Raw genomic sequence first — 27,469 nt, forward strand, 5'->3', positions numbered from 1 at the left:
GGAGCAAAGGAGAGAAATTTGGCTGGAGATAGAGATGTATGAGCTATATTAGTTAGTATTCAGATTAAGGTGAGATACCAAAGCAATCCACAAATACAGTGACTCAAACAGGACAGTGTATTTCCCATACATACTGCAGTCTAGAAATTGTTGGGTGCTTCAGTCCAGATGCCACTCAAAACATGGTCCATGGACCGGCAGCATTGGTATCACCTGAGAACTTGTTAGACCTGCAGAATCTTCAGGCCCTGTCCCAAACCTAATGAATCAACACCTGCATTTAACAAGAGCCCCAGGTAATCCACACGCGCATTAAATTTTGAGAGGCTCTGATTTAGGGAAACCATGTTGCATTACCTTCCTCTCAAAGAATACAGTTGAAGCTATCCTACCACCATTTTATCTGCATTTTAGCCGTGAGAAGGGGAAAAGAGGGTAGAAAATAATGAGTTTTCTTGCTAGGATGTGACATTCTTAAATCGATAAATATTGGTATTTACTGTATTAGAAATTAAAACTGAGAAAAATGGAAAATATTCATTTATCAATTTCTTGGAAAATATTAACAAACCTGTTACAAGCTAACATAAGTAACATGTTATGAAAAATAACTCTCTTTCCAAAGCAAAAAAATAAGTGAGCATGGCATTGGTTTATATTTTTGCAAATCTCTTTGATGTCTTACTGAATAGAAAACAGCTGGATTCCCGTATTTGCCTGCTCATTCAGTATGCTGCCATATGTTGTTTTGGTTGAAGTAGTGAAGAAAATCCAGCCTCGTGAAGATACATAGTTGGAAAAGGGAGGAATATTTTGATAGCGTTTTCAGATGTTTGCAGATATTCTTTCTTGATCCCATACCTAGACTCTGCAGGTACTGATTTCTTAAAGGAAAGTTGTAATATTGAATTGGAAACCATTCCAATAAGCTTTTTGTACTCTTTTACGTTAAAATCCACTCGTCTTTCTTCTATTTTGAATGGATCTTTTGCCTATGCCTGATTTTCTTACATCATCCGTCGGTCATTTGAAAATATTGGCTCACTGAGTTATGTAGATCTTCCAAATGTTGACACAGTTCATTATGCAATCCAAAATAATCACATTTTAATGTCATTAGAAAAATCTTTATGTACAGAGAATCTGGCAGTGGCAGATACAAGTTTTCCAAAATTGGAATTTTTGCTTAAAAGCCAGAATTTTATCATTGGTAATAAACATGTCAATTGATTTCCTTGAAGGAACAGGATCACTTTGTTCATTTTTGAGGAAATGTTTGCCAAATATCCAAGTCTTAATAATCAGAAATTCTCTGTCCTTCTTTCAAGTAACAATGGTTTTACGTGAGAGAAACAATTAGTTCAGCTCACAACTCAAATAACTGCACATATGTTTTTCCTCAAGATAACCGTTGTACTTTAGTATACAGCTGAGAGCTTTGTGCATAGTTCCTATTTTATTACACAAAATATTAGAGAGACATTTATTTAAGAGTTGAGATTTTGTAAGATTAATAATTTTTACTGCTTCATCAAAGGCATTCTTAAGTAAAACTGACTTTTTAAAAATTCCTGGGGCCGGCCCGGTGGAGTAGTAAAGTTTGCACACTCTGCTTTGGCAGCCTGGGGCTTGCAGATTTGCATCCCTGGTGTGGACCTGCACACAGCTCATCAAGCTGTGGTGGTGTCTCACATACAAAACAGAGGAAGATTGGCATAGATGTTAGCTCAGCAACAATCTCCCTCAAGCAAAAAGAGGAAGATTGGCAACAGGTGTTAGCTCACGGCCAATCTTCATCACCAAAAAGAAAAAAATCCAACTGTGAGTTCATAGCATAGTGGTAAAGAATGTGATCACTGTTAGCACAGTTTGGAGCCACTCTCCTTGATCTGTTAAGGTACCAGCAATCTTACTCACCATTATTTTTGCACTATTAGTACAATGGCAACACAGTGAAAAAGGCAAAGAATGTCCTATTCTTTGAGAATAAAAGAATGTATTATTATAAAAATAATTTTGACCTCTTGAAAAGGTCTCTGGAATCTCAGATCTATGGACTACACTTTGAAAAACCTGTCTTATATGGTTATTCTGGACTCAATGAATATTGGCTTATATGAGATTGCATGGTTTGGGACTGACTAGTTCTAAGCGAAAATATTGAGTAGCAAATTTTAAATTCAGTATGTCTCCATGCCTTCCCTTTCTGTGATATCCCTGAAGACGCTCACTGGCTCCTTAGTGGTACAGATGGAACAGGCCCACGGAAGAACCTATTCATCTTTGCTTTTGCTCATTCATTTAGTCATTTGGCAAGTATTTACAGAGCCCTACAATGTACCAGGTTCTCTGCCTGGATTGTGGGCCCTGATGCGGTTTCTCATGTCCGACCTCACACAAACCACTTGTATTAATTTCTGTTGCTGCTGTAGCAAATCGCCACAAACTTAGTGGCTTAAAACAACATAAATTTACTATCTTACAATTGTGTAGATCAGAAGTCCGACCCTGGTCTCACTGGACTAAAATCAAGGTGTTGGCATCAGCACTGCATTCCTTCTTGGAGGCTCTAGGGGAACATCTGTCTCCCTGCCTTTTCCAGTCCAGAGGCCCCCTGCATTCCTTGGCTTGTGGCTCCCTTCCTCCATCTTCCAACCCAGCAGCACTGCTTCTCTCTGACCCTTCATCATTTCATCTCTCTCTGACTAGAGCCAGGAAAGGTCCTCTTCTTTAAGAACTTATGTGATTAGACTGGGCCCTCCCAGATAATGCAGGGTGATCTCCCCATCTCAAGATCTGTAACTTAACGCATCTGCAAAGTCTCGTTTGCCCTCGAAGGTAGCATATTTACAGTTCTAGGGAGGAGAGTGTGGATCTTTTTTAGGGGCCGTTATTCTGCGTACCATACACTCTTAGTAAGTGTGCATTAAATATTTGTTGGAGGATTGAAGGAAAGATCCTATTCCCTTGCTCATTTCTGAGATGAGCATACTCTTCCCTGAAAATAGATGTTGATTGATTGACTCAATTGAAGTACCACCTCTTCCAGGATTTAGGTGTTTCTCTGCTGTGTTTCCAAAGTGAATACCTCACTAAAGCACGTACTTACTGCGTTGTCATGACTGTTTACTCCTACCCCCACTCACCTGTAAGCTCCTTGAATCTCGTGTCTTGCTTTTTTGTTTGTATGCTCAGAGTATAGCAAAGTGCCAGGCATATCGTATGTACACAATAAATATGTGGTGATAAATGCATAAGTGCATCAATGAATTATCCTTACACAGACCAAGTTACATTTTTGCATTTTGCCTGGGACATAAGAAGAAGCCCATTCCCGAAAGAAGCAAAGTGCTTTGATGATGGGAATTTAAGGCCTTGAGGCAAGTTTTCTGGGTTTTTTTTCCGAGGAAGATTAGCTCTGAACTAACATCTGCCTGTCCTCCTCTTTTTTCTGAGGAAGACTGGCCCTGAGCTAATGTCCATGCCCATCTTCCTCTACCTTATATGTGGGACGCCTACCACAGCATGGCGTGCCATACGGTGCCATGTCTGCACCTGGGATCTGAACTGGCGAACCCCGGGCCACTGAAGCGGAACGTGCGTACTTAACCACTGCACCACCGGGCCAGCCCGAGGCAAGTATTAATGCAAGGATGGCAGGTGATGTTTTGGGGCAGAAGGGCCTTAGGCACTGCCTCAGGCCTCCACTGGCAGCATCCCGTGAGCCTGACTTTGCTGAAGCTTGAAGGAATCGCAGAGATGGGTTCTCCAGCAACGCCATAGAGTGTCTTAGAGTGGCACTGAGTGTCTGCGGGCTCTGCACCACAGAGTAGCAGGTATGAAGCCAGCCCAGCCTGCACTGCACCCCACGGAAGATGACCTGTTTGCTCCTTATGCCTGCAAAGGTAGCCAGCACAGAAACTGACTCTGTCTTTGCAGAGGTGCTTTAAGTCAGCCCAAAAGTTGGCTTTTCTAAAGACAACATACATTTTACAGAGGGGCTTTTGTATGGAGTTACTGGGGACTCATTCAAACATAACAGGAGTCCCAGACTGTGGAATAAAAAAAAAGGTTTTGTCACTCCAGACACAGCTCCAGTCTTCCACCTCCTACTAGTAGGCCCATTTATATCAAAATGAATGAGAAATTCAATCCCTGGTACTTTATAAAGAAGCCATTTTTTTCCCTTTGGTTGTGGTTTGCTCTGTGTGTGCTTTTCAACGGCAGTGTTTAATAACGTTTATATTGCCTTTACCCTTTGACGAACTTTGCAGTTAAGTTCCAAGGTGTGGTTTCCCATCCAGCATTTGTAGGCTGCCCCTCCCTCCTCTGAGACTGCTCACTTCCTATTCCTAGAAGGTATTTCATTCCCTTACCTGTCATCTTAATCACTTCTGCTGGGTAAGAAAGGAGTCCATGGAGAGGCTATGTGCCAGGCACTGTGTGTGATTTACTTCTTTTTTTCTTTTTTTTTTTTTTTGGCCTTTAACATTTTTTTTAATTGAGGTAACATTGGTTTATAACATTATATAAATTTCAGGTGTACATGATTATATTTCAGTTTCTGTATAGACTACATCATGTTTACTACCCAAAGAGTAATTACCATCCATCACCACACATGTGCCCTGACACCTCTTTTGCCCTCCTCCCTCCCCACCTTTCCCCTCTGGCAACCACCAATCTACTCTCTGTATCTATGTGTTTGTTTGTTGTTGTTGTTGTTTTTAATCTTCTACTTATGACTGAGATCCTGTGGTATTTGACTTTCTCCCTCTAGCTTATTTTGCTTAGCATATACCCACAAGCTCCATCCATGTTGTCACAAATGGCAAGATTTTATCTTTTTTATGGCTAAGTAGTATTCCATTGTGTATATATACCACATCTTCTTTATCCATTCATCCCTTGATAGGCACTTAGGTTGTTTCCAAGTCTTGGTTATTGTGAATAATGCTGTAATGAACATAGGGGTGCACATATCTTTACACATTCGTTTTTTAGCGTTCTTTGGATAAATACCCAGAAGCGGAATAGCTGGATCATGTGGTAGATCTAGTCTTAATCTTTTGAGGAATCTCCATACTGTTGTCCATAGTGGCTCCACCAGTTTGCACTCCCACCAGCAGTGTATGAGGGTTCCCTTTTCTCCACATCTTCTCCAACACTTGTTACTTTTTGTCTTGTTAATTATAACCATTCTGATGGGTGTGAGGTGATATCTCATTGTACTTTTGATTTGCATTTCCCTAATAATTAGCGATGTTGAACACTTTTCATGTGCCTATTGGCCATCTGTTTATCTTCTTTGGAAAAATGTCTGTTCAGATCCTTTGCCCACTTTTTAGTTGGGTTGTTAGTTTCTTCATTGTTTAGTTGTATGAGTTCTTTATATATTTTGGATATTAATCCCTTGTCAGATATATGGTTTGCAAATATCTTTTCATTTCATTGATGGTTTCCTTTGCTTTGCAGGAGCTTTTTAGTTTGATGTAGTCCCATTTGTTTATTTTTTCTTTTGTTTCCCTTGCCTGGTGAGACATGGTATTTAAAAAGTTGCTGCTAAGACCAACGTCAAAGAGCATACCGCCTATGTTTTCTTCTAGAAGTTTTATGGTTTAATGTCTTAAATTCAAGCCTTTAATCCATTTTGAGTTAATTTTTGTGTATGGTGTAAGATAATGGCCTTACTTTCATTCTTTTGCATGTGGCTGCCCAGTTTTCCCAGCACTGTTTATTGAAGAGACTTTCCTTTCTCCATTGTATGTTCTTGGCTCCCGTGTTGAAATTTAGCTGTCCATCGATGTGTGGGTTTATTTCTGGACTCTTAATTCTGTTCCATTGATCTGTGTTTCTGTTTTTGTGCCAGTACCATGCTGTTTTGATTGCTATGGCTTTGTAGTATATTTTGAAATCAGGGAGTGTGATACCTTCAGCTTTTTTCTTTTTTCTCAAGATTGCTTTGGCTATTTGGAGTCTTTTGTTATTCCCTATAAATTTTGGGATTCTTTGTTCTGTTTCTGTGAAAAATGTCATTGGGACTTTGATAAAGATTGCATTGAATCTATAGATTGCTTTGGGAAGTATGGACATTTTAACTATGTTAATTCTTCCAATCCATGAGCATAGAATATCTTTCCATTTCTTTGTGTCTTCTATTTCTTTCAACAATGTTTTATAGTTTTCAGTGTACAGGTCTTTCACCTCTTTGGTTAAATTTATTCCTGTGATTTACTTCTATTATTAAATCTTTAAAACAACCTTATGAAGCAAAATCTATTGTTGTACATCCTCTAATTAAAGTGTTTTCTCCAAAATTAGCCCTCAGGAAAGAGGGCATCCTGTTATGTTTGAGTCTTTACAAAGACTGTCCCATTGTGGGGATTGTTCTATTTTAAATCACAAGGTAGTTTAAGCAGTGTCCCAATATTATAAAAATGAGTGCCTATGGAATTTCTTAATATTCAGGTATTTGTGGCATTATTTCCATTTTACAGATGAGGAAACTGAGACTTGGAGTGGTTAGATAACTTGCCCAAGGTCACACAGTTAGTAAGTGGTATAACCAGTACTCAGGTCTGTAGTCTTACTCTCATATCTTCATTATTAATCCTCCTCAGATTCTTTCTTTTGCCTTTAAAAAGGTTTCAATCTAGAGTGGCACTGATATTTTCCTTCCTTCTTGTTGAAATTTCATTCTAAGAGCAGAGAAGAACAGAAAATGGATATACATCCAGTCTGGGGTCATGCTTTTATGTATAGCACTAGAAAGGTCTAGTTCACCTTCTAAACTAAGGTGGCATGGGATTCCCTCTGCTTCATCCTTGCCAGACGATCCCTCTGCCTCCCTTTGCCATTGATGGGCTGATGTTGTTAACCTTGATCTTCTGGCTAAGGTAAAGTCACTCCTCCCTCCCCTTTCCACACACAATATTTTAGAAGCAAGTCACTACATGCAGTCCACACTCAGGAAGTGGAGTGATTAACCTCCATCTCCTGGAGGGGGGAGTATCAACATAAGTTATTTGGAATTCTTATGTAAGGAAGATTTGTTTCTTCTCCTACATTTATTTATTTTTTTAATGCAATCACTTATTTATATCAGTATGGAGTGATACGCATTTATTTAGTACTTTGGGTTATAATCCATTGCTACTTTATTTATTTTGTTGCTCAGATGTTCCAGCTTTGGCCACTAGGAGGTCTTCCAATTTTCTCTTGTATCCTTTTGACATGCCCCCATCCTTTTGTTTTTTTAAGGACTTCCTTACTTTCTGGCATTACAAGATCTTCCAGATTCCTCTTGTATTTTCCCTGGCCCATCCCTAGAATCAGCCATTTCTCCAAGGATCCCTGGTTCCTTATATTTGAGAATGATGTTAGAAACTAAGATCTGACCACTGGGTGTGCTCATTGCTACTGGGGTGTCACTGCTTCTAGATGCTCTCAGTGGTCAGAGTTATGAAATATGTGTATGTATATCAGCCCTTTTGTACAGTATCTACAATATTTCCATATCTACATTTGTTTCTACAGTAAAGCTTTTCTATTTTGATCATTTATATTTTGTGTAGCCAACAATGAGAATGTAATTTGCGGACTTCTACCATCAATGGTGACATAAAAAAAAGGGAAAGGGAGAAGAAAGTGAAAATGGAGACCTTGGCATAAATATGACTTAAGAACTCAGTCATCTTCTAGTAGTCATATCGTGTCATTTTAGAGATGAAGAGATCCTAAGAAGTTTACTGATATTCTAAGAGATTAAGGCACTAGTCAGTGGAACAATCAGGTTTGGAATCTGGCTTTTTAAAATGGAGTCTCTTTGTTTCCACTGAGCTCTCATGCCTCTTTAAGACTGATCAATATTCTTGACTTTGAATTCAACTAAAGTATTTACTTCTTGGGATGGTTTAAGCAGATTAGAATGTAATTTTAGAAATTGATATGCACATGTATTACCTAACTAGCAGAAGTCTGCTACTGTCACTAATGAGGGATTTTGCTCTCTAGCCACATATCTTAGATTGACAACTCAAAAAATGATGCTTTGATGACCAGACGTTTGGGAGTGAATCTTTTCAAATGATTATGATGATATTATCCGACCCTGTTTTATTTTTTATAACTATCTTTTAAAACAATCCTTTTGCTCTGGGGAGAGAATCATAGGGCTCCTATAAGATAGACACTTGATGTGTACACTTGCATTTTAGAAATGGGATATAGAGCAATGAAAGAGTCTGCTTAATGTCATCCAAGGAGTTGGCAATAGGGTAAAGAGTAAAAATGAAAGCTGCAGCCCCCACGGTCCCTCCTTTAACAGGCCAACCACACAGCTCCTTTCTTTTAAATTGCTCTTGGCAGCCTGTAAAGCAAAGAAAGAACACTTGAAGGTTCCTCTCAAGAGACTCCTGAAGCTATAGGACAGTTCTAGGATGCCTTCAAACCTTTCAGCCATTTCCTTTGAGAAGTGGGTGTGTTTATACTGGGTAAATCACGTCTTGTCACTGTGTAACAGCAAAATCTCTGTTCTGTTCTTTTCCATTTGTACCTTATTTTTTCCAAAGACTTACCATTTTATTTTGCGTGGTACATTGTGAACATCCAAGATCTTTAGTGGAAATAAATGGTAACAGCTGTTTTTTGTGTACCAAATAATGTAACTGTGAACTTTAACCTTGAGATGATATATCCAAATTTTTCCAGGTGTAGAAATGACTTGACTAGAAAAGCTCGTTTTGGATAGTCCTCCCAATATAGAATCACATTCAGCTGCTTGCTATCAACTTCTTTCAGAAGAATAGTTTCTATAGGTCTTTCTTTATTCCAGTACTCCCTTCTTAAAATGGCTTTTTCTCTTTAAAATTGTGCATATCCACACACATGCACACCCTAAAGCCCTGTCTTCCTTTCCTGCTTTGTTTTTCTCCATAGGACTTACCACCATCTAATATACTATGTATTTTACTTCTTTAGCTTTTTAATTGTCTATTTCCCCAAACTAGTGCATAAGGTCTCTGAGAGCAGGGATGTATTTTGTTCACTGCTGTATCCCCAGACCCAGAATGGTACCCAGAACATGGTAGATGCTCAATGAGCACTTCTGAATGAACGATGTGAAAGTTGCAAGTTGTGATCATTTGGCTCCTGATTTTAATGCAGATAGTTGAGTTTTATTTTATAGGATTATTTTATATTATAGATGAAATTAAATCACATTATTTAAAATGGGGATTTATCTACTCACCAAAAATCTCAGAACTTGTACTAGAAATGTGTTTAGTTCCTTGGAAGTCATGCAGTTACTCCAGTAATGCAATACTGTTATCGCATGCAAGGCATTTTGAAATCTCTGCTAAATGTCGCTCGAGAAATTGGTGGAAGACCTAAAAGCAAAAAGTTTTGAAAATTTTAAGGTGAATTACCTTTAGGCTCACCCAAAGATATCTTGAACCCTAAGTGACATTACCAGTTTGATCCCCTATTCTAGTTACCAGAGTAGCAGAAAATTTTTTGTTGTTATAAAGAAAACTTATTTTGACTAATGTTTGCCAATAAAGAGAATATTAAAAAGAATATGCTATAAAATTCAAGGTAATTTCTCTGAAGGAGTGTCAGCATTCATTTGGATGTATAGATGCTGGCATGTTTTTATTTTTAATCATATTACTTTACAAATATATAATTTTTATTTAAAATTTGTAGTGTGTGAAGTACTTATATTTTTATTTTTAAAAGTAGAGTTGTCTTATTTGTTTAAGCAACATGTAAGATAATAAAAAAGGGTCTACAACTTGACTAGCAGTTTCATAAATTAGATCTTTCAAAAAAATACTCTAATGCTCAACCTCTGGCAGTGTTCTCTCTAGGACAAGAAACAAATAACAAGTGATCTAGTCAGTGAACATCACAGACTTGTTTGCAAGCTATCTTTGGACTGACGTAGTGCATAAATTATGTCTTTGCACAAGATCGACATATTTTCATATTCCCGCCTTTTCTTTCAGAGCGTTGGGGAGTCGACAATGTCTGTTGTGTTGAGTCAGCTGCTACCCATGATTAAGCCTTCACACCAGAGGACCAAGGATGACTACCGCCCTGAAGAGCTGTTGATCCTGCTGATATATATTTATTCTGTCAGTGGAGAGTTCACAGCGGACAAAAACCTGGGTGAAGCTGAAGAAAACGTGAAGAAAACATTGGCTCAGGTATTTTGTGAGGAGTCTGAACTGTCACCTTTGCTGCAAAAAATCACAGGTGAGTGTTTAACAAAGATAAACGTCACTGATACGGAAAACAGGTTTAAAAGTAAAGGCTATTTCAGGAGGAGGAGGCAACCATCTTCACTGGAGCTGTTTGGAATTTCATGAGGCCTGATGAATGCTAGTCAGCCTTTGGGATTGGAGGTTTTCATGGCGGTATTCTTTTTTTCCAGTTGTGGTAGTGAAGTGGCATTCTAGTTGCATGTCAGAATTCATATTCCTTAGAGTATAAGCCTTGTAAAATAGCAAAATACTCATAAGGCATAATATCTTTAAGGAAAAATAAAGAGTAGTGCCTCCTATTCAAATGGGTTCTGTTGACATATTCCCTCTGAGACTGTCATTCCAAACTTTAAAAAGGTTCCCTAAGATGTTACATAATGTTATAGGATTGAAAATTGCCACTTTCAAGAGTAGTTTTCTATTTTGACTTCCCATATTTCACTTTGATTCTGAATTAATTGGTAGTATCCAAAATAATATCCAAATATCCCAGTAAAGTAGGCTATGCTATTTTGGCGGAAATATATAATGAAATCTCATAAAATCTAGCTGTTTTCACTTCTAGTCAGAACTGTGATATGACTCATAGAGATAGTCATTTGTGTTATTCTGCATCAAATTCAATATTGTCATGCACATGTTGTTTAAAGCTTATTTCCATTAGTATGGACTGAGTCTGGGTCACTTTGAGAGGGAGAAGTTATTAAGACTTACGCATAAAACTTAAGTACTTTAAAAACCTACCAAGTTTCCCTTCATTCATGAATGGGCACGTGTAGACCTCTCCGTTCAGGAAGGCTTAACCGAGACAGACTCTACATCTTCCAGCTTTCCCTCCTGTCGCCTATTGTGCCTCTCTGGGGACAATATCCAGATGGCTCAGAAGCAGGCTGTGTGGCTGTCAACCTGAGTGTCCCATGCACGTGTACCTCCTTTGTGCCCCCGCTGACCTTTCCTATGTTTGGTTGTAGAAAGTGAAACCCTGATGAAGTGGAAACAGAATGAAGTTTCCATAGAAATGAAACATTTCCTTGCTTAGTATAGAACCTGTTTGCCAACTTAAAATCTACTTAAGGAAAACTTGTAGAATTTGTTCCCATTTCATTTAGGAACAGTACTATGTGTGATCAATGTGTCTGTTTGGCTATAAATGAATATTGACTTAGGTTTACCACGGTTTCTACAGTGCTTAGAAGTAAATTTGAACACTAGGAGAATTTAATTGAAAGTTATTCTTCCAATGCATACTTTCAGAAACAGACAACAAAGACAGTGTGTTTAGCTGAGGTTATTTGGATAGCTTTTCTGTAACATTAGTATGTTACTATATTATTTTGGGAATTGAAGTCATGCCGTTAGAGTATTCATTTAATATTTAGTCAAGGTGTTTATTGACCTAGCATTTCAGTCTTTATTAGTTTCTCTGTTTATGATTGCTCAGGATATTGCTTTTTCTTGCTATTAAAATGTGACTTCACATTTAAAAACACTTCTGTACATTCATATTTATATTAGGAAAATTTGTAAGTTTAGCAGTTGAAAGTTAAAAATTTGTGGAAATTTTAAAATTTTAATCACATTTTATTTTGTAATAATAAGTGTGCATTCCTACCTAGATTAACTTTGGATGTACAGTTTAAACATGGTGGAGAAGATGTGCTGCTTAAATCTGACATAAGTGAACTTACCCTGAACACACATGCATTGATCAACCTGTGTGGACACCAAAAAGACTTTATTTCTGAAGATAGACTCACTTGGCCAGTATGGACATTCCCTTTATTAAGTATGTTTTAAAGTCAAATGTCCTGGGAAGTAGGGTTTATGTTTACAGTTAGCCACTGAGGAGAATGTTTAATTTGCATCTTGGGATAAAAAGTAATTGGACAGTGTTGGGCAGTGGTAACTCCATCTTGTGGAATAGCATGGGATATCCCAGTATGTATTGGAAGAATTTAATTACTTTCCAAATGTCCTTAGCCTGTGGTGGAAGTAGGTTAGTCCAACTGTTACCATGAACTTGCCCACGGTGTTTCACTTATGTTATTCCAATTCATAGTCTTGGCTTACTTGTTACTCAGTGGCAGAATTTATTTTATGCCTTGTGCAAATTTTGTGGTTGATGAAAATTTGGTTAAAAAGTAAAACAAGAAATTAATCAATATTAGAATTCTCCTTTTTATATAATGCTGTAGTTTTACCATCTTAACTGTTGATAGGATCAAGAGAGCAACAGTTTTTCTGTACTGAAAACTTAAGCATGTTCTCATCACCCAAATGCTAAATGATAGAGCCAGGATTTGAACCCAGGTGTTCTGGATCTGGATCCCATGTCTTTAAGCATGAGATTCTAAACTGGCCACAAGCACATTTCCATAACCATTGCGTTAATTATATTCTGTAAACTTATGCTTGCTTACACGTATTTTATGCGATGCGTGCTCAACCATTCAATCATGTTCTTATTTTCTGAAGAGAAAATTAATATTTGGTTACTATTTTAGATATTGCCTATTCTTTTTAATCTGTCTATAATAGCTACTTGCAGATGTTTTCCTACACCTCACTATTTTTTTAGCATGTGTCCTCTTTGTTTCTGCATTGCTATAAAGAAATTAAAATATAATTTCCAGCCATTGAAATCTTTTGGTTTTCTATCTTTCTAAAACAGGAGTAGCAAACTTAAATTTTTAAAATTTCAATAATATCTCTTGACAATAATTGCCCTGTGTTTAAAATTCATATTTCCTTTTATATGCTAAGTATGTAATTTACTTTTGACAATTTCTTTCATTTCTCTCCCTATTTTTCCCTTTTATGGAAAGGACAATGAGAAATTGTGATTGGCAAAACAAAATAACTCTTAAGCATGGCAAATGGCAGCATACTATTTTCTTTTTAATAGATACTTCTGGAGAGAGTGATGGGCAAAACCTCTCTTCTGCTCACACAAAATAACAAGGGTTGGCTCTCTGAGTGTCGGGGATGGGAGCTGTAAAAAGAAAATTGGTACGGCCTAAATATGTCGATTCGTGTTGTGCTTTCTCAGTCTTGCTAAGTTCAAAGAGAGTATCAGTTTCCATATATGTTAGTGTTTGCATGGCAGTCACAAGAGAATACAAAGTAAAACCATTTGAACTTTCTTTAGAGAATGAAATCAAAACGCTAATTTTAAAGATCTGTGCAAACTTGGAATGTCGTCGTACTGGGAGGTGTATTCAGCAAAAGCATAGGGCTTAAAAGCAGAAATCCTTGATTCAAAAGACCTGGTTTTGCCATTTCTTAGCAGTGTGTGTTAGTGGGAAAATCACCCGTCTTTGAACCGTGATAATAAACATGAGTGTGCCATATTGAACACTCATGATTTGCTGAGAATAAAATGATATTGTATGTGTGAGCTAACTTTTCGTCCATACAGTATTGTAAACAGGTAATTTTTTTTGCATTGCTGTTATTATTTTGATAGCATCTAGTTGTCACATAGGGTAGTGCTTCCCAACCTTTTTCACATTGTGCTACGCATAGACAGTGAGAGTGTTTGCATAGTATACTGAGGTAAGTGGACAGGACCGCTGTGGTCAGAGGCAACCAGCCCTGGGAGCTCTGGCTGCTCCAGACACTACGCGGTTGACCTGTGAACTGAAGTGGGGAAGCAGCTTGGCACACCTGTAACCTATTAGGGGCAAATCAGTGGACTAAGGTTTGTTGGTCAAAAGGCTCTAGAATCAGGAAACAAAGAAAAATAAAACTTGCATGTGATTTTTGACACCCATACCTATTTTGGAAAAATTTCTCTTTGATAAATAATTGTTATATTACTCATCGATTTATTTCCCTGAATTTTTATAGTATCTTTAAAGAAAAGGTCAATAGAGTTTAGTGCAAAGCTAGGGAATGAATGATTCAAAGTATCTAAAAATTCAATGGTTCAAGATAGAGCCGTGATAATACCATAGACACTGTAATTTACATTAATTAGACTCTTATTTTACTTAATGTTGATAATTTAGAATTATCAATTACTGTAAAATTGCACTAGAATTGCACCTGGATATATGTAATGGAAAATTTACCAGATTATATTAATAAATAGGGATTTATGTTTCTCAACAGACAGCTCAGAAACAAGCAGCAGAACTCATGCTCTTTCTGGCTTCTTTCTTCCCCTCTTCCTGAAGGTGTGGTTTTGTCCTTGTGGTTATGGGGTGGCGCTCCTCCTTTATGTGTTGTGTCCATGTTTCAGGGAAGAAGGGAGGAAGGATGAAAGTAAAAGGATATACCAGCAAAGTCTGCCATTTTTTATATTAGGAAAACAATAGCTTTTCTGTAAGTCGTACCCAGAAGTCTTGTATCGTTGGCTAGTACTGGGTTTCATGACCACCTCTGGATACCAGAGAATCAGATGAGTATTTTTAACTGGGTATGTATTTGTTATGAACAAGGTCAGGGTTCTGTGAGAAGAAAGAAGGTGAGAATGGACATTAGGTAAGAAACTTGTATTTGCTGCAATTATCATTATAGGCTTCCCTGACAGAGGCTATTCTAAGGCAAGATAATATACTATGAGGTGGAGTGATGCCTTGGGTGCTTTAATTTTACAGTTATAATATTGAACTTTCTTTTATAGCATATACTGAAATAATGCACTATTGTGTGCTAGTATCCAGATATTTTCAACTTGTCAATGTTTATTGAACATGTCTACATACCTAACATTATCTTAAGCTCTCTAAGCATAGAAACCTTGGGGACAGTGGAGTAGAGTGTAAAGGCTCTGAGCACAGGATTTGGAGTCAGGTGAATCTGGGTTCTGGTTCTGACTCTGGATCTCAGTAGTTGTGTGGTCTTCAGTAAGTCATTTAACTTCAATGATTCTCAGTTTTCTCGTAAGTAAAATGGGGATTGTAATAGTACCAAACTCATGAGAAAAAAATAGTTGAAATGCTTGGCACAGATCCGAGTCACAATGTGTTATCAGTATATGTTATCTATGTCATCATCATTATTTTTATCATTATTGTTATTGTTGTCATCACTCTTATCATCATCAGGCAACATCTCTCCTCAAAGAGCTTACAGTCATTTTAGAGACCAAACATAGAAAACACTACAAACAACATAATATTGTACCAAATATAATTACGCACCCAAAATGTGTGAATTTGTGTGCTATGATAACTCTGTGTTAAATGACATCTGTGAACAAAGAATTTCAAGTTACTGTATTGGGTCTGACCAAATAGAATCCTCTATAGACAAGGATTGGGGAAATACCAGGAAATAGCAGCATTATAGTATCCAGTAATCCTAGATAATGCTATGGTGTTTAAAGCACTTTCATACACAAAATGTCCTTTGATTGGAAAAGTTTGAGCCCATAAACTTACATGTTTAAAAAATATACCCCAAATATCTGAGCTGGAATGAAATATATCTGTAATGTTGTGTTCTCTTTGAGATAATTTATTCACAAATATACTGCTAATTTTTCAAACATGTTTTGGGAGGGAGAATACAAAATTGTATCTAAATGTTGAAATAGTAGAGTCTGTGTTTCCATTTTTTTTCCACTGCAATTCCCTTCCTGATAAACCTTTTGTCTTTAAGTAAGATCTGGGTACACTTTGGGGAGGTTCTATAGTTGCCTGGGTTTTTATGATAGGTATAGGGACTCATAAGGTATATATTGTTATGTTTTAAAGATGGAAATATTCTCAACAATTATCTAATCTATTCACTTTGCACATGGGAAAATCAAGGTCCCAAAAGGTTGACTGACTTGCCTCAAATCATCAACCAATAGCCTGTTCAATGCAAGGATGGGACTAGAGACTGTGTCTCCTGATGCCCAGTCCAGAATTCTTTTTACTAGACTAGTGATTCCCAACCTTTGTGTCATGGATCCCTGGGAAAGTGTAGGGCTTAGAGCAAAAGATTCACTGCTCCATGTGTGCTTTATTTGTCATCCATACACTATTACTCTTCACATATAAATATACAAATATTTATAGATGCTCCTGTGATTTATAAAACATGAATTCATTTAAAGATATTACTGAAGTTATAGAATTTTTTCCTTTGTATCTTTCAATTAACAGATACCAAAGCATAATTGTGTTTTAACCTCATACTTTAAAAAAGTTTGAAACCATGGGTTACAATAGGAGTGTCAAATTCAAATGCTTCAGGGACCAGCAAATAATATAATTAAGTAAAGTAGTTTAGGTTTTGGAAAAATGACAGTGAAAATGCAATGGTGATTAGCAAAGGATATCCAGTCTTAATAAAGGGGGCAATAGGGAGTGATGGGACTCTATCTAACTGGAGATCCTCTAATTGTTGCCAGGAGAGCATGAGTCTGATATTGCCAATCTCTCAAGAAATCAGAAATCTGATTTTTTTTTTAATTTGAAATTATCCAAGTTTAAGAAATTGGCTCATTTTCTAAAACACTGTATGGGTCAAAGAAATCTTATTGAAGGGCGGAATTCAGCCTGTGGGCTTCCAGGTTGCAGTCTTTACACGTCATACTGCCTCAGGTCTTGATTACAGAGGAAAGCTTTTGAATCTCTAACTCTAGAACTTCCGAGAAATCTGAAAGATCTGCAGGTGGATGAAACGATACACTATAGTTCTGTCAGAGAGCAAAGGAAGGGACCGAGGAAACTCCTTTTTCAACTTCTTTAAACTAAAAGAAAAAAAAATCACATTTGTTTACATTTTATTCTGGCATAAGTTTACCATTGAGGTAGCTTAGGTTTTCCTTTCAAATAGCTTCTGTAAAGATACCATCTAAGTGGAAGTAGACTTCTCACAGAACTCTGCCTATTGGACGGAAAATGCTGAGGAGTAGTTTTGGGTTTAATATAAGGAAGACATCTCGGGAAAACAAAGCCAGCCAGAAAGTCTGACTCATCCCCATGAAATGAGGTTCCCAACTCAGGGAACTGACCCTGGGACTTAGGCGTTGGTAGGAATTGTACTAATTGAGTTCTAAGACATTTTAGGACTTTACAATATTAAAATGTGAAGAGTAAGTTTTGTGGAAGGGATGGTATATAAGTTCTCCTCAAATTCTGTGAAGATGGTATTTTTCTAGCTAGATCTGGGTTTTGCTTCCTTTGCTATGTAATTCCCAAAACTTTGGCATAAAATAATGGCAGGCTTCCTGTCACTCTGACTGGAATAATCAGAACTTCACATTGATTTGGATAAATTATCTTCATGATGGACTGTGATTTTTTAAATCATCTTCAACTTTTTTAAAGTTTTGATTTTAAGGGATCTTGTCCTAAGTTTTTTCTTCTTTATTCTTTCTCACTTGTCCGTTGCTCTGTTTAAGATCAATTGCATAAAACAAATGAGGAAGAGGCAGGTCCAGTTTGGAAAGCACTGTTCTTAAGGACACAGGGAAGGTAAGCGTAGTCTGATGAGCTCTCAACTGGGGTTCACTTGCATTCCCTGATGTCAGTCTAGCAGAGGAGAGTCTCATCAACTTCGAATGAGAGAGGAGTTGAGAATTTGTTTTTCAGTGGGTTGTGGAAGGCAGCTCATAGTACTTTCAGGTCTACTTTCCAATGGAAAACTTATATGTGCCCTTATCTGTAGCGAAACAAAGCCACGTTCTACAACCAGCAGTAAAAATCTATTTGCAATGATTTGTTTATGACAGCTTTCCTCTTTTGAAAAGTTCAGGTAAACATAGACCATATAAAATTATTATCGCTATTCATGGCTGCCACTTTATTATGAAAACTTTCATCTCCATTAGCACTAGGCATAGACATCTTGTTTATTATGTTAGGAGAGGTATGTCTTTCAAACAATGCATTTTTCATAGTTGGCCAAGTACTTTTTCCAGCCTTGTAGAAAGTTAGTCTTCCTAGTAAAATATGAAGTACTTCCAAACAGAGAATTGTAAAAGATGAGGACCTAATAAGAATTTCTCCTCTTACGCTTCCTTTGCTCTCTCACCTCTGCATTCTTTCCTCATCTCACAGCTTTCCCTCAGTAATTCATCCAACTTCAGAATATGCATTTCTGCAGATTTCTGCCCCTAAGGGCGCTACTCCAATTGAAGAACAGTTTTCAAGATTTCAAAAATCTTTCCCTTGAGAATTTCTTCCTTAGACCTTGAGCATCCCTCCTGGCTTGGCAATGACAAGAATGTTGCTGTGGTAACTGGAAGGGTGATCCTAAAATTTCATCGCCAGCCTTCATGCTCCCCACACTTGAATGAAAACTTAAGCTCATTATAGTAGGTGACAGTGTACAAAACCACGACTGTAGAATCCACCCACTTGGCTGAAGGAGGACTTCTAGATGTAGGGGAAAATTTGTCTCAGAAAGGATTCTGCCTCATCTCTGGGTTCTAATTTATGGATTCTCAGTGATTGTGGCATTCCAATATTAGACTTTTCATTAAGGAATACACCTTCATTTCTAGTGTTTCAGATTTCTTGTTTCAGGGCTGCCAAAATAAAACAAAACAAAAAGTAGCTTTAAAGACTCTTGTTTTCCATAATGGTTTGCAACACTATTTGGTATACTAGGATCTCTTTTTCCTCTTGGTTTCTAAGATTTCTGCTGGAAACTCTGATGAAGAACATATGTCTGCCCTAAATCACTCCCATGAGAAATGTTGGAACTGTTACATTTAGTTTTACTGTCCAACATATTAAAATAGTTAACCACAGCACATATTACAAAACAGCTATATCAAGTGAAGTTTAAAATGTTTAGTTCATATTTAAAATATACCACAAGCTGTGTAGGAAGATATTTAGAGCTGCCTATTAAGGTAGCTAACTAGTTAAGTAATTTTGCTAACATATCGAGTAATCACTACAAATTGCTTTGTCAAGTACTTAATTTTTCCGTGCCGCATCGTAAAAATGATCATTCTTAACCAAGACACTGGAATGGATGTTCTTGTGTTGATATTTATATGTGCACAAATGCATGAGACATACTGTCTATATCACTAATTTTTCTGTCTGCCCATGATGCCAGTAGTAATAATATGTGTATGTAATGATAATAGTATGTGACAGAAAGAGATTAATTATTGCTGATTCTTATTAACTGCACATTGGATGTGGTATAAATTTCTCAATCATGAAGAAAGAAGACATGGAATGCATGGAATACAATAGTAGTTTTCTTGAACACATCAATCAGAGAAGAGAAGGGGTGGTGTGGTCAAAAGAGCACAGCGCAGGGGGGCCTAATTTTCACTCCTAAATATACATGTAGATGTGTAACCTGAAAGTAGGTCACTTAGCTTGCTTTTGACTGAGGATTCTCATCATAAAATGAGAGTCTTATGGGGGCCAGCCTGGTGATATAGTTGTTAAGTTTGTGCACTCTGCTGCAGCAGCCTGGGGTTTGTGGGTGCGGATCCCAGGCGCAGACCTACACACCACTCAACAAGCCATGTTGTGGCAGCATCCAACATATGAAATAGAAGATTGGCACAGAAGTTAGCTCAGGGCCCATCTTCCTCAACAAAAAAAAAAAAAAAAAAAATGAGAGAGAGAGTCATTAGGCAAATCTAAGGTCTCTTCTTTCTTTATCATTCTATGGTTCTAGCTTCATATGCTTTTACTTTTATCTGAATCAGTATATTCCCTTCTCTACTTCTAATTCAGCTCCTCCTCCATTCCATTTTGTCTTTTTCAGGATGCTTCTATCATCTCAGGAGGGAAGCAATGGAGTCATTGACTCAGCTTCACCCCCTGCAGCAGTTGGCCAGTCCCTGCAGCCCATCTCTATTTCCTCTGAGATGCTGTTTACATCTCACCAAAGATGCTCCCTCACTCCCAGGAACGTGTTCACTCATGGCCTTCTCTCACATCACTGACTCCACACCTACCCACATCCTGCCTACTGATGCCAGGCTAACATTCTTATATTTAATTTTTTATTTTAATATCGGTACTTTCAGATTTTTCCTCCACTATTATGGTCATACTTTCTCAGTGTAGAAAATTTGGAGATGTAAAGAACATGGTGGAGACCAGATATAAATTTCATTTTATTGAGTACTGATGAAAAACAGATATTTGCCATTTGTATTTCATCTTTTGTGAATTTCCTGCTTATTATCTTTTCCTTTTTCTCTACTAAATTGTTCATTTTGTTCTTAATGACTTAAAATTGGAGCACTTACATTATTAAGATTATTAATACCTAGTCATATATTTTGCTACTATGTTTTCCTAGTTGGTCTTTGCCTTTCGTATTTGCTCACATAGGAAGTCCAGAGACTGAGCTGTGTTTAGTAGAGTTGGGGCAGTGGCTCCAACAGTGTGATCAGAACTCTCTGCACCCTTTACTTTTATTTATTTATTTTTCGCTGAGGAAGATTTGCCCTGAGCTAACATCTGTGCCAGTCTTCCTCTATTTTCTACATGGGTCACCGCCACAACATGGTTGCCAATGAGTGGTGTAGTCTGTGCCCAGGAACTGAACTTGGGCCACTGATGCGGAGTTCACTGAACTTAACCACCAGGCCAGAGGCTGGCCCCTCCACTTTTTAAGCTTATCTTCCTTCTAAATATTGGACTTATTCTTTCCTGTTACAACTGCCTCTGTGTGGTCTCTCATCTGTCCTAGCCATTCCTGGCTTATGTCATTTCAGAGTAGCAACCCAGGGAAAAAAGACCTTTTTTCTTCCAAGGGTTGTAGATCAATCCTGGGATTCAAAGCTAACTGACTTTCAGTCACTGTTGCCAGGGGAATTGGGTCCCCTTTGGCCAAGGAGAATCATGTGGCCGTAACTGTGTTGGGGGCCTGGAGGGAGGGGCAGGCATTTGCAGAAATGGACAGTGAGCTGGGACTGACAGTCCATCAGTGCCACTTAGAACAGAGGTTCGAGTGATGTCACGAATAAAGGAGTACTGATGTACAAAAGCTAGACATGTGCATCTTGAGAACATTCATAATAAATCAGTTTTATATCTTTGTATTTAAAAAATGCAGCTATCTTGTCTTCCCTCTGTATTTATCTGTAAATGGATGAAGATGTCCTTGACACCTGAATAATTGCTTCAAGAGTAAGTATTTGCATACCTAAAAAGAATTGTCTGGAATTTTCACTACTGTCTTAGAAAACAGCATGAGAGCAACTATCAACTACAGTAATTCTGAGAACTAAAACGGCTTTCACATGTGATGACCCGTCAACACTCAGGTAGCAGCAGCTGTGCCTGTCATGCAGAGCCGTGTAGTTCTGTATGGTTCTTTGACTATAAGCTTTAAAAGGGTAGAGATTGTCATTTGGATGAACTGTAAAGCTCCATTCATGTTATATGTTCCTTAATATATTTATAATTGGATTTTTTTCCTGATTGCAGAAACCACAGTCGCTCATTGTAGAATACTTGAAAGATCTTTTGCTCAACAAACACAGAATAAAATTAAAAATTACCTATAAACCCACTACCAGAGAAAACTACTGTTAGCATTTTGATGTGTATTTGATGATCTATTGATAAGTAGAAATTCAGATTCCATATATACTTCCCAAGTGAAGGTATCAGGTAGGATTTTGTTTTAAATGTGTTTTGCAGTTTATCTATTAAGGTCATGGTACCTAGAATAAAGAAGGCACGGGTAAATTGTCAACATAAGGTTTTTAAAACTAACATTGGAAAGAAAGTTGTGCTGAATCTGTGTCCCAAGTTCTAGGAGACATTATCCCTCAAAAGTAATACTACCCTTAATCAAAATATAACGGAGGATTCCCTAAGCCCCAAAGGAGGATCTTTAGGACCTTAGGGAGGAGGAAAAACATTCAAGTACAAGCAGTTCAGCCTAAAATTGCAGCAGAAGCGAGTTAAAGAGACACAACAGGCTCTAGGCTTTGACTTATATTAGTTTATTATGTAAGAATAGCAGATTAATATTTAAAAAACAAGAAGGAGAACATATGTGTATAACCATGGTGATATTGATTTGTATTTTGAAATTTAGTCTTAAATGTAACCAAGAATGTAATTCCCATAGAAGCCTGACTTTTTCTGCCTTCATGTGGTGTCTGTTTATTCTGTCTTTAGCACCTGGACTGAATTGGTCCCAAACGGAATGGTAATTTTCACTGAAGTGTTTATAAAATGAAGCCCCTTCTCCTTTTTTTTCTTTCATTTTAAACACAAGACATATGCCTGCACCCCTTCGTCAGGCTCTTGAGTTGTTGCCAACCTGACAGAGAGCCATCTGGAACAGGAAACCGATATGGTGCAGTGTTCATTAACAATTTACATTTTCCAACATGCAAATGGTTTAGGGGTTTAATTTTAGAAGCTGTGGTTTTGTCCAAACTATACTCTAAAATAATTGGACTCTTTACTTCCTTATTTTTCTCATGGTGGTGAAGAAAAAACAGTTAAATCTGATCTCTTCTTTTCATACAGTGATACAGGATTTGGAATTTCTTTTCTATACAGATCACCAACTTGCAAAGAATTTGTTCTTTGGCCAAGAAGGGTTTCTTCATAGTTAAAATGTGGTTGGATACTTCCTAACTGGGAATGCACACCCTTTCTGTCAGTGTACAGAAACCATGCAGCAAGTAAAGAATAACAATTTCGTTAGAGTTCTTGGTATTTTGGACATTTCTTTGATGTCCAAGAAGTGAAGCACATGTTTTAATTTATTAAAAAACTTAGAATACTTAAAATTTTTGCCAGAAACAGATTTCAAGGTAGCAATTTATTCTGTAATTCTATCTTTATTATTAAACTTTAATCTCTTGTTTATCATCCCCCTTCTTCCTTCCTCCCTCCTAATCTCACACTTCTATTGGAGAAATCAAAAACTAGTCACCTTGGGGGTTTGCACACTATATTCTTGATTATTTCAAGTTGTTCTCCTTGAGAACGTGGAAGCCCAGACAAAATGACATCATCTGAGATGAGTACAGCCTTTTATTTTAGAAATGGGGAGTTAATGGCTTTTGACTTTGGAATGATTATAGCATTTCAGAGCAGCAGCCCTTCCAGATATTAGAATGGAAGTGTTGAAGCTGTTATAAATCAGGGCAGCTATACACAGAGTTTAGAATAAAACAAAAGCCACCGGGGTATATTTGTTGGAAACTTTGGGTAGGGTATATGCAAATAAACAGCAAAATATCAAACCTCTAATTACTTCCTTATTGTTATTATCTTTGCAGTTCTCTCTTGAGCCAATTTATGCCTATATGTATTTTAAATTCAGATGCAACATGTGAAGAATCAGGGGAGAAATTCTGGGAACACACATGTATTGGCTTTGCGATTGGCTTTTTTTAAGGACATGGCTCTTGTTTTATAATTTGGCAGTGAAAAAAATCAGTATTTTGCTTAAAATAATATAATAGCAAAAATGGACATGATCAGGCTGAAAAAAAATCTGGGTCATCACTCTCTAGGGGGAGGGAGGAGCTGGAAACCGTTACCAACAAGTGTGCTACACCCACAACGTCCCCTGTGTCTGGACCAAAATGACACACCCTGTGCACTGGACTGTTCGAGCAGTGGACTGTCATTTTTGTATGATCACCTTCTCACTCTGGAGTTTGTTTTATTCTTTCCTACCCTTCATTCCAGTCACAGGATTTTCAGTTCCTTGACTCTATCACACTCCCTCCAGACTTGAGGTCCTTGCACAAGCAGTTCCCTCCAGCTAACTCCCCACCCCAGCCCAGTTAACATCTTCAGAGCTCACTTCAGAACAGATTCCTGGGGTCAACCTCCTCTGAGTCTCCGTACTAGCTCAGTGGCCGCCCTCACATTATGTGTCTAAAGTGAACAGTTTATTATATATTTGTGTGATAACTTGATCAATGTCTCCTTTCCCTCCCAGACAATAAACTCCATCAGTTTTGCTCACCATTGTATCTCAAGCATTCATTGTGCTTGGGGGCACATGGAAGGCTCTTAGTAAGTATTTATTGAATGAATGAAGCAATAAGAAAGAAGCGCTTACTCAGCTCCAGTATTTCATCTGACACTCTGCAACATGGCAAATATGTTACCGCTTTACCAGAGGACCTCAGCTTTGGAGAATAGAAAGATTGGCTGAAGAAGAGAACAGAACAGCAAAGGAAACCACGACCTATAAATGAGAGTTTTGAAATCCCATTGTTTGAGATATAGTAAAGAAAATATTTCATGCAGTGAAAACAAATTATATCAGCCATTAATGGAACTGTCGTTTTGTGTTTCAATATTTTTATGCTACCAGATTTTAACTTCTGGAGGTTTTTGGTTAAATTAGCTGTTTCTTTCCCCATATCTCTTTATTTTTTTCACCTTTTTTTGCTTTGCCCTCCTTCACTTTCATCCTCTCCTCTTGTTTTCCTGGCCAGGTACTAAGCATGCCATTCAGCCACACCTGGGACGCAAAATATTTTTTACCCTAACTTTTAAACCTCCGGTCCTCTGACAATTCTTCTACAACCTGAATGTAACAAGGATGAAACAGGCTAAACAAATGCTGTGGAAAGAACTTCTGTGGAAGTTCTCTGGCCTGTGGAAGGAACCCCGGGGAGCAGGAGGTCTCCTCTCAAAATGGTGGTTCTTGGGAATCCTGCTTTCTCATCCACACAGACCATACTCTGTCTTTAGATGGGCACATCACTTGTCCCAGTGTATGGAGGCTTCAAAGCACCAGTTTTATGAAGGAAAATAAATCCTGTGTATATACCATGATTTGAAAACCAGTGTGACATAACCTAATACAATCTGGCTTTTTAAATTGCCTGTTCTTTCCCCTCTTTCCCTTCTCTCTTCTTTCCTTTCTTCATTCCCCCTTTAATTATGGAGGAACAACTGTGCATCTAAGGTGGTGCGGAGAACCAGAAGTGCAGTAGTAGATAGGGTGGGCAAGGTGTGTGTTGTCATGGGGTTTACTTTTTTTTTTTTTTGAGGAAGATTAGCCCTGAGCTAACATCTGCTGCCAATCCTCCTCTTTTTCCTGAGGAAGACTGGCCCTGAGCTAACATTCATGCCCGTCTTCCTCCGCTTTACATGTGGGGCGCCTACCACAGCATGGCTTGCCAAGAGGTGCCGTGTCCACACCCGGGATCCAAACTGGTGAACCCTGGGCTGCTGAAGGGGAACATGCACACTTAACCACTGCGCCACCAAGCCAGCCCTCATGGGGTTTACTTTTAAGGGGAGAGTGTCTCTTTTCGATGCTAAGATATCCCTTAGTTTTAACTTAATCTCTCCAGTTTTCCCTCAAACCTCCTCAGCACGTTTCCCTTCCCTTTAGCATTGACAGTAAGAATACCTGTCAGGACTATCCAGCTGTGGCCTCTTAGCTAATGTTTTTTAGCACCTCTCTCCTCAGCCAGCTTCTGTAGTTCTTTCTGGCTGCTCTCCCAAACCCTCCCAACCTGGACAGAACCATTTCTCCAGAAATATTCTTTTTTTTTTTAAGATCAACACCTGAGCTAACATCTGTTGCCAATCTTTTTTTTCTTCTTCTTCTTCTCCCCGAAGCCACCCAATACCTGGTTGTATATTTTAGTTGTGGGTCCTTCTGGTTGTGCTGTGTGGGATGCCACTCAACATGGCCTGAGGAGCCGCGCTATGTCCCCGCCCAGAATCCAAACCAGTGAAACCCTGTGCCACCAAAGCGGGCGCACGAACTTAACCACTCAGCCACAGGCTGGCCCCTGAAATGTTTTCTAAAACAGCTTCTTCTTGCACCACATCTGCTGCCCGCTCCCTCTTCCACCCCCGGTCTAGTAATCAGGAGTCAATCCAAGGGAGTCAATCATGAAATTAGCATTCCTAAATTTACAGCATTATATTAGGTACTCATTGATAAGGAAAATGCTTAGAGTATATAATGCTTAATATAAAGTGGAGGAGGGTGTTTGCTCCCAGCCTGGTGTATCTGTCTGCTTTTATGTAACCTGGAACCCCCTCATCAGGCACGTGAGCCCATTGATAGAAACATGAGCGTGCATCCTGGCTTTTAAGTGTAGCTTCTCAACAGCAGGAGTTGACTAGCCTGCGCAGCTTTTGCTTTTTTCATACATACTGGCAAATATGTGATAACTTTTTTTTGCCCACCATGAATGGGAAAATCACAAAATGCTAGTGAAGAAGATTGAGAGTGAGAAAGGCTTTAGATCCAGGTAAATTATATATTTAAGAACCTTTCTGTTTTATTTCCTTAGGGTTTAAATAATTTTCTTTCCATCTCTACAATAATTTTCCAACTGTGCTATATTTTAATACCATTTCCTATGCCTGAAATACATCCTCTGCCCCCCATTCTTACCTGTAAAACTCCCACCTATTCTTTAAGATGCAGCTCAAATGTCATTGCCTTTCTTATTCCTTCTCTAGCCATCCCAGCCCAAGTGATGCCTGTGCCTCAGTACTGACTTGTGACAATTCTAGGGCACTTGTATTTGTGTTGCCTCATCTAGTTGATATTTGTACATGTGTGTTCTTCCTACTTGGTGAGCTTGGACAAGTTACTTAATCTCTATCTCCACTACTCCATCTTTAAAATGGGGAAATAATAGCACCCATCTCATGGAGTTGCTGCATATAGAACTCAGCTGTATTTAGCTACGTTGTTGGTTGTTATGTCTTCTATTACGTTAAGCTCCTTGAGGGCAGTGACCATACATTACTCACCTTTGCATTCCTAGCTCCCATTCTAAAATTGTGGTGCTGAATGAAGAAAGGGATAAATACTGGTTCGGACATTTTCATGATGTGCTTTTTACTTCTCTCTCTTTCTAGACTTGGTTCAAACTGGATGGAGGCTAGAATGACAGCTCCCCCTTTGGGGTCTAAAGCTGGTTCTGAGATGTTTAGGTGGCGAGAAAAGTATTTGATAATGATTACTATTTTCTGTAAAATCTTCTTGCTTTATAAAACTCTTTTTGCTGTATTGGAGAAAACTTTTTCTTCTATTCCTGATAAGCCAAATAGTGTAAACAATATATCATCTTCTTGGTAGTAAATCTAGATATTCTTCTCCAAAGCCATTTTGTTCATCTAGGAATTGACTCTCTCATTTTTCTTTCACACATGCATATTTGGAACTGAAATATTTTCTTTGAACTTTGTAAGAAAAGAACATTTAACCCATGCATAGTCAAGAAGAACTTACTTTCTTGTACTTCGTTTCTCTGAAGAAAATGTTGTAGGTTGGGTTGTAATCACCTGACCCTCAGCTTTCATTGG

At 38.1% G+C, this 27,469-nt stretch overlaps 1 protein-coding gene across 4 annotated transcripts in view; it reads left to right on the forward strand.

The window, feature by feature from the left end:
• SCFD2 (sec1 family domain containing 2) overlaps positions 1 to 27,469 on the forward strand; it is a 393,579-nt gene that overhangs the window by 147,764 nt on the left and 218,346 nt on the right. For 3 of the 4 annotated variants that reach the window (XM_014853490.3, XM_044765961.2, XM_044765962.2), the window contains exon 5: positions 10,011 to 10,260. In XM_014853490.3, the coding sequence (XP_014708976.1) occupies positions 10,011 to 10,260 (250 nt within the window). Of the gene's footprint in view, positions 1 to 10,010; positions 10,261 to 24,116; positions 24,460 to 27,469 lie in introns of those variants that run through there. The other variant, XM_044765963.2, reaches the window with a different exon arrangement.

Source organism: Equus asinus, chromosome 3, assembly GCF_041296235.1.
Source record: "Equus asinus isolate D_3611 breed Donkey chromosome 3, EquAss-T2T_v2, whole genome shotgun sequence".
Taxonomy (NCBI): Eukaryota; Metazoa; Chordata; class Mammalia; order Perissodactyla; family Equidae; genus Equus; species Equus asinus.